Here is a 16,220-nt window from a genome sequence, read left to right as displayed (position 1 = left end):
TTACTATAAAGGATGGCACAGTGACCCACAATGACATATAGCTGAAAAAATACCATGACTGAGCGATTAGTTGAGGGACAGAGCATTAATGGTAACCACTTACTAATAAGTGAAAACTGTGGTTGTTAATTTGTTGGTTTTTGATTCCCAGTTTAAAGATCCCTGCTTCTTTATGACTGTACAAATATTTTGGGTTTTTGCTTATTCAAGAGAGAAAATAGGCCACTTAACTATGTCACCAATTTTCTGATATTTTTTCCGTCTACGACAAGAACATAGAGCTCATGAAGTGAAAGAGGCAGGAAACTGGTGATAATATCACATGAACAGTCAAACAAAAGCACCCAGAAGTGGAACCAAGCAGCAGCATCAGAGCAAAAATGCAGATTTTATCAGTGAGACGGGGCTGAAAACACAATTTGCAGGCTCTTACCCGCAGTCGGGCGCCGGGCACCATCGGCAATCCGGATCAGAAGCGAGGCACCTCCTCAGTAGGAATTCCTCATACTTCTCCATCAGGGCCGCATCATCCAAGATGTCGGCCACCTGCCGCGGGGCCAGCCTCTCGGCACACTCGGGGCAGCTGAGCTGGACTCGGCTCTCTGTGATTTCAATGCGGAGGTACTGGCGCAGGCAGCAGAGGCAGGATCGGTGGCTGCAGCCCAGCAGCTCGGGGAGCTGGTCAGCAGGCTGACGCACCAGGCACAGGGGACACTCCAGGAGATTGGTCTCCCCGGAGGAAGCGCCTCCACCCAGAGACGGCTGGCTGGAGGAGAGTGGCTTTGAGGGGGTGCCGGAGGCTGCATCCTGGGGGGTCGTGGCGGTTGTGGCCGTGGTGGTTGTGGTGGGGTTAGCAGCAGCTGCAGCAGCTGCAGAACTCAAGGCGGAAGGATGCAGCTGTTGTTGCGTGTGGTGATGATGAGATAAAGGGGTGGCCGCTCCTCCTTTGGGGGCCCTGGTTCCCCGAGAGCTCCGTTTACCGTGGAAGAGGCTGTGGAAGGAGATGCGGCCCGGGCGCTTGCCTGGCGCACGGCACTTAGGGTTGGGAACGCCACTAACTGAGGAGTGAGGTGACTCTGAGTCCTTTTCTGATCCCATTTTTCCTCGAAGAGACAGACAGGGTCGGTTATTGTCCCCTTGTACCAAGGGACTCTGAACTACTCAAACACACACTCTATCAGACACACAAGGGTGGATTTGTCCACTTGTGAAGCCAAACTGGAATGCAAATGCTACTCCGGTTTGAGGCTGAGAAACTTGAGAAACAGTCTCCCTCCTCTTTTTTGTTTGATTGGAAACAAAACCTTATCAGCAAAACAGAGACTGAGATAACAGATAACCACAACAGAATATGAAAAGTGAAAAAAAAAATCCACTTAGATTCCCACAGTACTTTTCAAACTTGGCAGTCAAAGCACTCGCGAAGAGAAAAAAGCCTCCAGCCTTTCATCTTTTAGGCAGATGTTAAGGTCCGACTTTAGTGTGACTCTCAAAAGATTAATGTCAGTTTCAATCAATTGCTCTCCAACAAAAACAGACAGGGCAAAAAAAAAGATAAGAGAAGAATCCAGGGAGCCTGACTCAGTCCAAATGTTGAAATAATTCCTCCGTTTTCATCCGATTCTCTTGAGCTGTATTCAGAGCGTCTCCTCCGTTCACCCTCCTCTGCTTCTTGTTGAGCACCGGCTTCTCTGAACGCTCTTTTTCTGTCAGGAAGAAGAGAGCAGGAAGTTAGTACAAAGAGCATGCTCAGTATGACACACACCTCTCTTCCCCCCGCCCCCCCCCCCCCCCCCGCCCCCCCCCCGTCTCTGTGACTCTGCTTTGCTCTTCCTGGGTTTCGATCTGATCATTAACTCCTTAGATAATCTGAACCGAGTATCTATCTGTGCTAATTACATTTAAACCCACAAACACACACACGCACATTAATGATATCAAATGTTTTTCTGTATGTGTTAAGTAACCATAATTGAGAGGTTAAACAGGACACATCTGGATGAGTTAAGCCACCAATTAAATCCATGACATCATCATCCAGCCCGGCCAATGGTGTGTCCTTGTGAAACCAGTCTCTCTATCGCTCTCCATCACGCTGAGCATCGCAAGCTCTTCCTCCACTTCACACTGCGCTGCTAGTGCCGTTGCCATGGCAATGCTCACTATGAGCGAGGCAAACAGCGACCCACTCTGTGGCTCTGGCACTTATGTACGCACACACAGAAACACACACGCAGCTGAGCATGAACTGCTAAATGGATTCACATCGAGACACATGTGATTGCGCGCGGGCACACACACTCAAAAGATGTTTTTTAGCTGTAATGCAGGTACAAATACACGTTGAAACACGTATGCATTCAGACTACACACAGGCACACATAAACAAGTAAATTTTTCCTATTGTCTAAAGACATATACAAACACACACACACTCATACTTAAACATCAGATATGAAAAAGCATGGACTCACATGTTCAGTCTTGTAAAACAACAACACACACACACACACACACTATAAATGAAAAATGATAATAACGCATGCACACAAACACGCAGAGTAGTAATGTAACTGCAGTATATACCAACACACAGGTAAACAGTTTTACACCCAATAAAATCCAACACAAAGATTGGCAAACTGGAGGGTTGAGAAATGAAAGCAGAATGGAAGTGATTACACGTGAAGTTCCTCTAGTGGCCACTTGAGGCATCTAAAAACGAATTAATTCCCCGTGACTCCCGTGATCGATGCGGAAACAAACATGTTTACGGCCTTTTTGGGCTCTAAGACTAGATTCTTCCTTCATAATAACGGTGAATTTCTTTTAAACACAGCCAATTAAAATGTGTTCAGGCTTAAAATTAGTGGCACGGCTGCCTTGACCGACAGACAGAGAATCCCTCCTCTTCTGGATTGATTCAGGTCGCAGGAGTTTGTAATGGTAGCTATACCTCTCGTTTACACTGAGCTTGGAAAAATTGGATTTAAATACTTTTCTGTCTATAAACAGAACGAGTGACAAAAACTCTCTGATTTCTCTGGAACTTTTTTAAAATAGATCTTTTTATTAGCATTTTGTTCATGTAGAAAAAAGAAAACATATTGCAAGTAACAGGTCTAGTGTCCTTGGATCAACAGACAATACGTTTTTTTGCAATACTAAAGTCCGTTGACATCGATAACAATCTAGTAACTAGCAAAACAGCTTCTGACGATGTCTGCTGAGCCTGAATTATGCTATAGCCCCTCCCCCTCCATTCCCAACAGGAAAAAGAAAACCGGTACATTTTAAAGGGCTGTATTTATCTATCTGCAACGACCATCGCATTTCTCATCATGTATGATGTGCTGTTTTGTTATGTAGTTCTCTGACTTAGATTTTTTATTTCTTTTTTTGCACATAGGTGAAAAAAACCCTCTGATTTGCACTCATATAGTTTATAAAATCAGCTTGCTAAACAACCTCGCTAGCATTAGGTGGTAACTTAGCACTTCACTGTCTTAAATATTATCACTTCCAGCTCTTCTGGCACTGAGAAAAATGTTAATACTGAGGTTTCCAAAAAAAACGTGAGCTGTCATGATGGGTATTTCCATCTTTTGCGTACAGTCTATGGAAAACACAGATATGCAAACTCATAAAACTCCCCACAAGCCTATTAAAGAAACACAACATGTATACAATGTCACACTCAAACCCGTAAATGAACATACACTAGCTCACAATCTAATCACCTATATGTCTGAATAACTGCCGCAACCTTAAACGTGATAATTATGTTCAAGGCGCACACACACACAAGTGAGCATACACCACCATCTGAATACACCCATTGTAATTATGTTCTCACTACAATTGCAGGCTGTGTGAGCTTGGATGTGTTATCACGTTGCAGATTTATTTGTGTGTTTCTACGCGTTTCTCTGTAACTACTAAAAGCTCCTGGAAGCTCTCCATGAGCTCCATGGAGCTGGGCATGGTTGGAAATGTCATGTGGCATTAGAGATAATGGAACAGACAATAAAGTGAATTAAAAAGACTCAGGAAGCACGGTCACACTTCCTCCTCAGCAGTGCAGACATTTATTGGTTTTCTCTCTGTTATCAGCAAATGGCTGACCGGCATCTCTGATTGCCTTAGCGTTAACAAATGTGATTATGAACACCAGTTTATAAGCTTTTAACACACACATAGACCCATGCACACACGCTTACATGCACTATATGTTGACCCAGTAAACATCACACCGTTCAGGATATTGAAACCTGTGGTTCTCTGTGGGAAGAGTGTGACGCAGGAGTCACGTGAGCAGCAGATAAGCTGATCAATCACAGCTCAGCAGACTGGCTGAGGGACGTGTCTGTGGAGCTGCTCCTCCGGGCTAAGCTGAAAGGTCTGATCCCAGAGTTTCCAGGTCATAAGCAAAACACAACTGATTATACGGGCCTGTATTGTATCTGCATTTTAAATGCAAAAAGCTTTTTTTTAAAAAAAACAAAATCATTTAAATATGTTTTGTTAAAGATATAAACAATTCTAAAGTTTAGTGGTTACATTTTATAGTCAAAACAGATCAAATGTTAATGATTATTATTAGACGTGGCGTGGACTTTCTGATACTGGCACGCATGACCGACACAGACTGAAGGTGAACCTCAGCAGTTTTGCAAACCTCTTACATATTTTTTCTTGTAAAGAAACTTATATAGTCAAACAGTCTGACCAACAGCTCGGAGCATCAACCAATCAGCTTCCTAGCTCTCTTATTCTGGCTCAGGACACTTTAGGAAAAGAGATCCTGAATCTCTGTTTCCAAGTTAAGTAAAGGTAAAAAAATCTGACTCCAAGAGTAAACTGTTAACAGAGAGTTGGAGGTCACATGTATGCCAGGCTTTTACAAAAATGTCCACATACATGTAATGAAAGTGATGAAATAACTGATAATTATGGTGTAAATGCTTAAGTGTTACAAGAGTTGAAAACCTTTTAAATATTCAATGTTTCTACAAATTTGCAGTGCACATTCATTCAGTCACAGAGTGGATACAGTGGTGCTAAAACACTGTTTTATTTATTTAGATGACTTCCTCATAATCTGTTACTGCAGCTGTTATACTGGTTTTATATTTAGGGAAATAAAACGGTACTATAAGATAGGTTAAGGTCAATGAGTGTCCTTGTTCAAATCCAGTACTAAAATATGTAAAAAATACAGGTGTGCATTAACCAGTGGACTGTGGAGGCTTTAACGGTAAATAACTGAGAAAGTCAAATGTAAACTGTCATGGTGGGAGTTTTTTGAATAACAAACAAGGAATAAAACAATAAAATGAGAAACTAGCTATGAAGTTATCAAACCGGTAAATGTCTGCAGAGCTTTATAGTTCAAAGCATGAACTATAAAGAAAAAAAAACTTACATGGTAATGGAAAAGGAAAGAAAAGGTCGGTTTCAAAGTGCATATGAGGGATTCATTTGATTTCCTTCAGTATGTTTGGACATTGGAGCTATTTTAAGCCTTCTCTGCAGCAAGTGCATTCATTATCAACGAAACCATAACCTTCACAGTAACTTTCAGTTCCACAGCCAATCTGATGATTCACTGTGATTCTCTCAAACACTGAAGAAAAACACTCCTCAGACATTTTTCCAAGAAATGAAAAATAAAGTCTGGCCAGCTTTATTGTAGACAAAGTAAACCTCCATGTCCAGATGACGAAACAGGTGCGGAAACCAATTTTTGGTTTAATCTGATATGATCTGAACTGGCCTCGCCTGTCAGCACCAATCACTCTGAGAGCAGTCACTATAAAAGCCTAAATGTCACGCACTGTTGTTTTATCAAAGGAAGAAACAATGCAACAAGAAGCACACACGTTCGGCCAGAAGAATTACCTCAAAAACCAAATTCTAACAAACTGCAAGCTGCAGGAAGAGGAGGAAAATACTTCTGAGCTGTAGTCAGAAACCAAAACCAAAGGAGGATATCTACTATCAAAGTACATCATTAAACTTTTATGTGCATTTTTAACACATACCTACACGCAGTGTGCTAACAAAAATAAATATCTGCTGAAAGCGAGCATGGCGGTTCATCACTCGCCATCTTCTCTGGGTCAAACTGGGTCTTTGTGGAGATGTGTATAAAAAGCCAGCAGTTTCTAAATATACACCCCCAGCAGCTCTGCGTGTAAGAGCCCTCTCCTCTGCGGCAGCCTGAGCTTCACACGCTGTTTTTTTTCCTCTAAATGTGTGTTTTCATCCTCCAATGCAGGGTTCCCATTTGGCCCAGTGATCAGGGCTGCTGGAACTGGAATCAAACTGGTTAAAGTTTTATCATGCGCCTGCTCAGTGATGCTGTCATCATTATCAGATGTTTTTGATGAGAACGCACAGACACCCACTATCTGGTTTTCCTTTCTTTTCTTTTCTTTTTTTAGGAGATTCTCCAGAACTGATAAAGATTGTTTCACCTCTCAAAGGAGGAAACAACAAAGATTTCTTCATCTTGTGTCAAATCTCTTTATCTATTTGCTTCTTTGCGGAATTATCAATAACTGAAGACTGGTCTCCAAGATTTTTAAAATGGGCAATCAGAAAATTCCTACCTAAACAAACCACTTCAAAATTTGCTTGTAAGTTATAAAGATTTCAAACACACCTCCTGCCTCTATAAACAGACTTTAGGGGAGCGCCCTGCCTTCAAACAACACGATAACCGCAATAAAATGCAACATTCAAACAGCGAGAAAACGACAACGATTCTGTTGAGAGGTACGAAGAAAGAACAATGTGTCACAAACTTGTTTGTTTGTAAAGTAACGCCTAGATTATCCTCTAATGCAGACGTGGACACGGATGGCTGGAGACACCGCAACGCAGCGCTCGTTCCTGTTATACTCTTAAAGATTGCTGCCTGGGGTGCGTGTGCACTTGTTGCATTTTTTATGCAAAGTCTCTGCTTACGAGCCTGCATGGTTTTCGTGCCCTCCCCCCCAGCAGGCAGGCACAACTTATACTATAAAATCTATAATTATAACATTTTCTGTTTATAATATTCTATTAGGCGACACAGTTACATATTAGGGATTGAGGAATGTGCATTTATTCTCATTTAAATTTCACACAATTTTGGCTTCCACAGATTATTAAAACAGGATAATTGAGATAAAGCGATCACTTGTTGTTCTCCTAAATCACTTCCCAATAATGCGTTATTACTTCATTTTTTTGGCACAGACGGTAGAGTCGGGTGTTTTCCAGTCGGCGGGTTGGCGTTATGATTGGTCTTGTCGATAAGTCTTTGGGAAAGTTAGTAAACCCCAATCTGCCCCCAATGCATCCATCAGAGTGACTGAGTGTGTGTGAAAGTTCAATAGCGTTTAAAGGAACAGAAAGTGTATTTGTGTGTGTTTGCAGTGCTTTGAGGCACCATGTATTTGGTTATTTACAGTTACACTTAACAAAACAGTGCTCCTTTTCTTCTAATTGTGTTAAACAATTACAGAATTAGAAAATAATGATTATAATCGTGCCTGTTATTTTGCTATAATTGAGCAAAAAGGCTACTTACTAATACACATTAATTTAACCATTACGTGAAAATCAATACGCAGCTCCTTTGAATGACGACACAAACAGATGATGAGTCAGTGTGGAAAAAACATCTCCGCAAACAAAAAAATGAATGAGGAACTGATCTGAAAAACGGCCATGGCATTAACAGAAATGAGTCCGCGCACAGAGTATCTGCAGCCTCACCCAGAGCTAACAGCGAACATCATTCCCAGCATTCCCCACCTGGCCTCAGAGTCAGGTGGTGCACTTCTTTCAATAGGTGGAGTCCTACTCAAAAAACAGCCAGTTTCTGTTTGAAATGTTGATTTCTTTCTATCTACTTCTTTAAAGCACTCATTTGTGTTCTTCATCATTGTCACTGGTTTAATTGGTTTGTTTTGCACTGCTACCATCCAATTTCGTTGACATTATGAGCCAATAAAGTTTTAATTGGAGATGTTGTGAGAACGCACTGTTTTAATGGATGCACGCGTTTCACTAATTATTTATCAAACTCGGTATCTGGAGTCACGACAACTCTGCATTTCTAATTTGTCATGCATTTTTTAACCTCTTTAGCAAATGAAGTATTTGAATAAAACAAAATAAAAACAATAAAATGCAGTTTTTACTAGTGGGAATTTTATCAGTGTTACATTTTTAGATGATGTGAGCATCTACAGATCTGGTTGGTTTGGTCCTTGGAAGCTTTGTTAGAATGATGATGGGGTAAAGGGGACGTGCTGCGATGTTATGGTTAACTCAAAGGTAAGGGGTGTTGGAATAATTGAATGTCCTCACAGAGATAGCCAAGCAAACGTTTGTGTGTGTGTGTGTGTGTGTGTGTGTGTGCAGCGTTCGTGTCGTGCTTTGGCAGATGGGCCTGAACAGCCTGAGAACTTCACAATCTGGACTTGATTTGTTATCAACAGGCTCACACGCACTCTGTTCTACACTTGTCCTCCTACTCCACTGCTGCTCAATTCAACACACACACACACACACACACACACACACACACACACACACACACACACACACACACACACACACACACACACACACACACACACACACTGCAGGCTGCTTTAACATGCAGCCTTCCAGGATCTACATGCCTGTAATAATATTTCTCTGCCCTGCTTTAATCATCAAAGCTTCAAAAACACGAGGTTAAGTAACTGTTTCATCTGAAAAAAAAAAAGAACTAAACTTTTTCTTTTCACTTTGGACTTTTGTGGAAATTATTATTATAACCATCATGCATCCTAACTGCAGCCAAGCCACCTGACAGCGAGGGTCATTCCCACAGTGCACTCTTGTTTTATAGCAACAGTTCTCAAACTCGATTCTCATGACAAGCAGAGGTTGCTTTTCATCTTTGCCAGGACAGTCAGGTGAATGCAATTACCTGCCCGGTGGGCTGCATTTTTGCGACTGCCAAAGCCCGCTGCTTTGTAGAATGATATTTATTTCTCCTGCTCGCCTGTTCGTCTCTCCATCTGTTCCACATTTTTGTCCAAATTAAGGTTTTGACAGCTACTGGCCAAATTCCCATGAAGCTGTTCGTGGTCCCCGGAGGACTTTTTCTGTACTGCAACAACTAGATTCAAATGTCCTTCTGCATGAACAATTCCAGAGTTTTCTATGTGCTCTGGCTCAGTTTTGAGTTTCAGAGTGCAAAAACTCCAATGCTCATAACAAAACTGGTATGCTGACATACTGCACATTAGATTTACTAACACAAAGATAGCTGAATCAATGCATCACATACGTGTTTGTGAGCCTTTATTCTTATTTTATTATCACGACCCAAACATTTGAACATACATCCTGATGATACACATACATGCAGATTATACTAAAGCAATTTGTTTGTGGAGGCAGACTCCAGGCTTCGATAACTACTGCACAGTTACAGCAGTGTAACATCTTTGTTTAATGTTGATTAACTTTCTGCTGCAGATATGGTTTTGATGACAATCTGTGGTGACAACCGCGTTCATAAAGAGGACACATTATACTAATTTAGAACACCATATTTTGAATCTTGGACTCTAACAAAAAAGCTTTCTCTAACTCACAAATTAAAATAACCTTTATTCATCTTATACTGGGCCTTTGGGCCCCTCAGTTCATCTTCCCAGTTGTAGTTTACTTTAATCTAATTGGCTGTCACAAGATCAAGGTTGTAACAAGAGGTGGGCGGGGCTTCTGTGCTCACAGCCAGGATGCCCATATTAGCGATATCTTTCAGTCTATGACAACATACTGAGCCAAGGAACAAAATAACAATAATAATAATTATGATGATGGGGATTGTTTCTAACTTTGGACATGTTTTCTTTGAGTATTCAGCACTATGAAAGGTCTAAAGAAAAAACAGAGAGGTATACAGGAAAGTCTTAAAATGTAAGAAGGATTCAAATCCTTTGAATATTCTGATAAACTCACTTTAGTGCTTAATGTGACACAAATGTTTCATAATGTGAGATTTCAAAAATTCAGAGCATACTAATGATTCCTCTTGGTGTCAAACATATTAATGTGAATCTTTTCAAAATGTGTCATTCCACATTTTTATATCGATAATTTAATGTGGACGTGTAAGCTATGCTCTTAATTTAGATCCAGCGTGTCCCAGCAGGCAGCTTTAACCTCATTGACTCCACGGTGTCTCCTGTAGCTTCCGGATCTCGTGGATTAACTAAAAGGAAAAATCATCCACGTGTTCTTCATTTAATTCAACATGATGTAATAATAACTGCAGCCTGAAAAGGCCACTAGTAGAACTCTTAATCATGTAGTTTACAAGACAATAAAACTATAATAGTCCAAGTTCCTAAACCGCCACAATGAGTCCTCACAGCCTAATTCTGGACTCGGTTTCCTGAATCAGAGCGAGAGACAAACAGACAGACAGAGTGAGGCCGGTGCGATCTGCAGGTAATCCGTCCTCAGCAGCTCGCAGACACAATGTTCTGTCTTAGACGGTGAATCTACACCTCAGCACTTTGGGATCCTCCAGTTTCTCCCTGCAGGGCATGAACTGCCTAAACTGCTGCAGCTCAGAGCACATACTCGCCACACCCATCCTACAGGAACATACGTTCACACAAAAACACTTTGTATCCAAGTTCAACTGGGTTTAAGTATAGTTAGAAGTAAAATCCAGTTTTGAGTTCTACTTGCGTGTATAACAACGATTTGATGTTTAATACTCAGGTGTCCTTGTGATCTTCCTTCTTTTTTATGACATCTAACTCAATATACTTTGGCAATAATCCTAGGACAAATTTCCCCTAAGGTACAACAGAGTTTATTTTACCTGCTCTGACTTGACTTGTTGCCTTTTACTGAATATATTTCTATTCATCTTTTTGACTCTTGATGAAACGGTGCAGAGGGAACTTTGGGATGGACATTTTCCAGCTAACTCACCATTAGTGCAAGCCCGGTATGCAACATGGATTGTAAGACTGAAATGATTCAGCTAGTGTGGGCCCTGCTAGCAGGTTACTCCACATTAGAGGCCATGATGAAGGATGATTGGACACACACACACACACACACACACACACACACACACACACACACACACACACACACACACACACACACACACACACACACACACACACACACACAATGACACGCACACGAACATTCACACCAACATGCAGTTCGGAGTAATCAGCTGTGCGCTACAGGTGTGCAGCTGTCAGAACTAATTGCTGTTATATAACACGACTCGCCGCCTGCCTCGTCATTGTCCGCACAGGGTTCACGCTACAACACACACGTACACACACAAACGCACACGAAGGTGAGGTGAACATACATGAACAGCTCACAGATTCGCGTTTAATGAAGTCCCTGTGGAAAAATCTGATACGATATGTGATAATAACACACCACTAGCTCTTTATCTATTAAAAATGATAACACATAATAGATGAAGCGGCTGAAACTGAAACTAATTATACTTTTTTGCTCGGTCCTGCTCTTTTCTCTTTGTACATGTTGCCGTTGGGATTAATTTTTAGAAAACATAACATCTCCTTTCACTGTTATGCCGATGATATCCAGATTTATTTACCTTTGAAATCCGATGTGACTGCTCCTTTGCAACCTCTGTTCAACTGTTTGCATGAAGTAAAAATTTGGTTATCACATAATTTTCTTACATTGAACGAGAATAAGACCGAAATCATAGTCTTTGGTAGTCACACTCCGCTAGACCAGTTAGCTGACGCCCTAGGCCCTCTCGCTAGCCATCTTTCGTCCACTGTAAGAAACCTCGGAGTGTTCCTGGATGGCTCTTTTAAACTCGAGAAACAGGTGTCCACTGTGGTAAAAAACAGCTTTTACCAGTTGCGTCAGATTTCCAAAGCAAAGCCGTTCCTTCCTTTAAAAGATCTTGAAAAGCTTATCCACGCATTTATTACATCCAGATTGGACTACTGTAACTCCCTCTACTCGGGCCTCCAACACTCCTCTCTTTGCCGGCTCCAGTTAATTCAAAATGCAGCTGCGCGTCTTTTAACAGGTACAAGAATTCATGAACACATAACTCCAATTTTAGCCAAATTACATTGGCTCCCTGTTAAATATCGTATAGATTTTAAAATTCTTTTGTTCACTTTTAATATTTTGAATAATTTAGCGCCCAGTTATCTTTCTGATTTACTCCATTCATACAATCCCAACAGGGCACTTAGATCATCCAACCATAGGCTCCTAGCACAACCTAGGACTCGAATGAAGTCGAGAGGCGACCGGGCCTTTGCATCTGTGGCACCCAGACTCTGGAATAACCTCCCCGTTCATATTCGCACTGCCGAGTCTATCTTGTCTTTTAAATTACGTCTTGAAACTTATTTTTTTACTTTGGCTTTTGATTCTGTCTAGTTGGCTGTTTTAGCTTGTTGCGTTGTTACCTATTGTTTGTTGTCCTCTTCTATTGTTTGTTTTAACTGTCTCATGTTTTTATTGACTGTGAAGCACTATGGTCAACACTGTTGTTTTTAATATGTGCTATATAAATAAATTTTGATTTGATTTGATTTGATTTTTGTGGTTTCAGTAGTTTAATCTACAACCGGGGGCAAACACATATACAATTAGGGAGCTTTGTACATGAAGGACTTGTATTACATGATTGGGGAAGTGTTCCCATTTAGAACATGTTGTGCACACATTTTCAGACGATAATTTACTTTAAAAAAAATCCAAATAAACTATTAGCCTGCTGTTGTATCACTAAAAAAACTTTAACTATAATAACTTTCAGCTGCTTTCTTAGCTCCCAAGGCTTCGCCACAGTGGATGGATCTGCTTGTTTGATTTGGCACAGATTTTATGCCGGATGCCCTCCCTGATGCAACTCTCCCATTTATCTGGGATTGGGTCCGGTGCTGGGAGAGCATTAGCTTGCAATCTCCTGAAGCTCATTATAATATCAAACACACGAGCTTTATCAACAATACAAAATTAGCTTAGAAAAAAACACTTAGTTTAAATGAGTCCTAGTGGTGTACGACGGCATGCATGCATGGGGAAAAAGCCGACTATTCAGCCCATGTTTATTTGTTAAGTGGGAACAAAATGAGTTTCTATACAGCACTGAGGTAAGTAATGATCTGAGCATGGCCAGTAAATTAATATCTACACAAACAACAATGGTGATGAAGCAAAATATTAATTTGACTCTATGTAAAGTAGTATTAAAAACCCTCCATTATTATATAAATTACCTTACTGCAAACCTAACCGCAGAGCTTTCTAAGTAATGACGTGACAGGCTGCAGCCTTTTGTGTTTACAAGACACATCTCTCCTCCACTCTGGGTTTCAGCCAAAGTGCCTAAACCCTCCCATTCCTAAGAACTTGACTGAAGTTTATTGTCTTTGCTGATTCCAGAGAAAAATGTCAGGCTGCTTTGACTCTGATCTTTCTTTTTCTCATTGGCTCATTCCTCTTGTGCAGCTGCAGATCTGCCTGAGGAACAGAGTTTCATCCTCTATGGATTAAAAATTGTTATATAGGGGCGATCTTATGGCAGCCCCTCCTTTGACCTTTGATGGATGTTTTCCTCCTGCTCTCCCAGATTCTAAAATATATAAACACACACATGCGGCAGATTCAATATGCCACCAAGCACAACCTCAATAAAGCAAACGCCACTTAACATTTCTTTCCAGTCTTTCACGAAACACATCAAATCAGCCTAAACTGATTATCCTGTTGTTGCGCTCAGCTCATTCGAAGGCATCTTATCGGTTCGGATAAAAGCGTCAGCTAAAAGGCTGCAGTCTAAACCGACTGATGACAACACGAGAAAGTCCGCAGAGAGCAAACAGCTCGGCTCAGGCTGTTATCCTGTTTGTAGTGATACCGAGTAAAGCCCTGCTAATCTGAGAGCGGGGTCCAGGAGTGGAACAGGTGGTCCCCCTTCTCAACCAGCAGCTAATAATGCACGATGTGTGTGTGTGCCTGTGTGTCTTCAGAGAAGACAGCTAATTAGAATCAATCAGCTAATAGGCTAGCTGGCCCTGTTGTAAAAATGCCTCTGTGTGTTTTTGCAGAGCAACTGCAGCACAACGCTGAATTTCTGTGAACTTGTGCCAGAACTTCTAGGAGGAACTTACGTCTTCATCAGTGTCTTCGAAGAATGCAGCTAATAAAAGCATGTGACCCATTATTTATTGTTTCATAAATGCTTTGTTGAACTTGGCAGTAAAGTGGTCATTCTTCTGTTGTTATGCACAGTTTGACCCTTATTGTTATTAATGGTTTGCACGGGCCATCTCGGGTCCCGCTTCACATGCCAAAATTTCCCAGGGTACTGGTAAGACAGCACTTTGCATGTCAGCTGCACAGCTGTATGGGCGAATGAGCGAGTGAGAGATCAACTGTAAAGCCCTGATGTCGAAAAAATAAAACACTTTAAACGTTTAGACCTCCATAGTAGCAGCACATGCATACCACTGTGGAGGGCCATGAGTGCCAAAACAAATTAAAGAAATACATCATTAAAAAATTAATTCAATGTGTTATTAATTAATAAAACTGGTAAATAATGAATTTAATTTAATACATTTTCTATTCAATATTAAATCATTAAAAATGTATTATTTAATTAATTTTGGCGCTCGTGGCCCTCCATACATGACTAACGTCTAAATGTTCCTTCACAAGAAGAAGTCAAGCAAAAAACACCGTCACGGTCGATCGGCCAAGGCTGCTTCTTCGGAGCACGATTAGCACGATTAGATATCATGGCTGCTCATCAGGGTTATAATAATAACGACCTCATACTTTACTGCTGAATCACGGCCATCTGGTCATACTCAACTTCTTTCCGCTGTTTGCCTCATTGCACAAATCATTTCTTTATAGTTATTCACAACGGCCACTACCTGTTGTTCCCAATGAGCGTCAAACATTCAAGTATTCACACCTGCAACCTGCAGGAGGACGGTCATGGGAAATACAAGAACTAGTTTTGGTAACGACTAAGTGATTCCTGGTTGATGTTTTAAATGCCAACCATTTCTCTTTCATTATGAGCTTCCTGTCATTCACAACTATAAAAGTGTCTCATAAAATTCCAGTTAAAACACCTGTAAAAGAAGAAAATTATGTCTTTATCAGCGAATAGAAGTTAGCCTCACTGAGGTGAAGATCTGGATGTATTAAGGAGATGGAAATTGTTGGGTACGTGAACAAAAATATCACGGGGCAGAGCAACCATGACCACAAGGTGGCCGAGATAAACCCGTAAAACCTTTTTGCACAAATCGATTAACTTAATTGTGATAGCTTAGAAATATAACTACATATAAAAGATATAAAGGTTACGTAATATAAACTGACTTATATGGGTCATTACCATTTTACTTCATGAAAGTCATGCCAGGAAATTTATCTTGTTCCATGCTTGGTATGTATATCAGGGCTGGCAGCCTCCAGGGCTAAAAAACCAAGCCAACACGGAAGTGCCAAAAACTGTAGTGCCCCTGTGGGCCCTGGAGGCTGTCCCCAGAAAGAAGTCAATCCCCAAGATTCCCATGCTAACATGGCCAACTTTACAGCATTAAAGCGTGTTTACACTCCGGTACATAAACTGGTTTCGGGCCGTATGGATGGTCTCTTTTTTGTCTTTAAGCAGTTAAAGCACTACAGTTTGGTTCAGCCTCTCCAAGAAGTCGGGTTCAGGTTTTCCTGCGTGAAACTCTAGTACGTTGTTTGTGTGTTGAACAATAAGAGACTATAAATGTAGCTTGTTAACCAAGCATACCAGCAGTCACTTCTGACTGAAAAAAGCCAACACAGCGGTGTTGAAGATGGAGACTATCCCAGCTGTCTTGGGGCAAGGGGAGGGTCCACCCTGGACAGGTTGCTAGTCTGTCGCAGGGCTAACACATAGACACAGACAACCATTTGCACTCACATTCACACCTATGGGCAATTTAATGTTTCCAATTAATCTAACCCCACTACCTGCATGTCTTTGGAGTGTGAGAGGAAGCCGGAGTACCCGGAGAGAACATTGCCGCCACACAGAAAGACCCCGAATTTAAACTCAGGACCTTCTTGCTGTGAGGCAACAGTGCTAACCACCATCCTGCCCTCTTTAACTGTTAACGAGAAAA

The 16,220-nt window shown here is 41.2% G+C and overlaps 1 protein-coding gene across 1 annotated transcript in view; it reads right to left on the bottom strand.

Moving 5' to 3' along the window:
* rnf19b (ring finger protein 19B) overlaps positions 1 to 16,220 on the bottom strand; it is a 41,471-nt gene that overhangs the window by 19,610 nt on the left and 5,641 nt on the right. The window contains exon 2 of the mRNA XM_080862265.1: positions 434 to 1,706. Coding sequence (XP_080718391.1) covers positions 434 to 1,098 — 665 coding nt within the window. The 5' untranslated portion in view covers positions 1,099 to 1,706. The remainder of the gene's footprint in view (positions 1 to 433; positions 1,707 to 16,220) is intronic.

The sequence above is a fragment of the Rhamphochromis sp. 'chilingali' genome, assembly GCF_963969265.1.
Source record: "Rhamphochromis sp. 'chilingali' genome assembly, chromosome: 17".
Classification (NCBI taxonomy): Eukaryota; Metazoa; Chordata; class Actinopteri; order Cichliformes; family Cichlidae; genus Rhamphochromis; species Rhamphochromis sp. 'chilingali'.
This window is presented reverse-complemented; position numbering and strand designations above follow the sequence as displayed.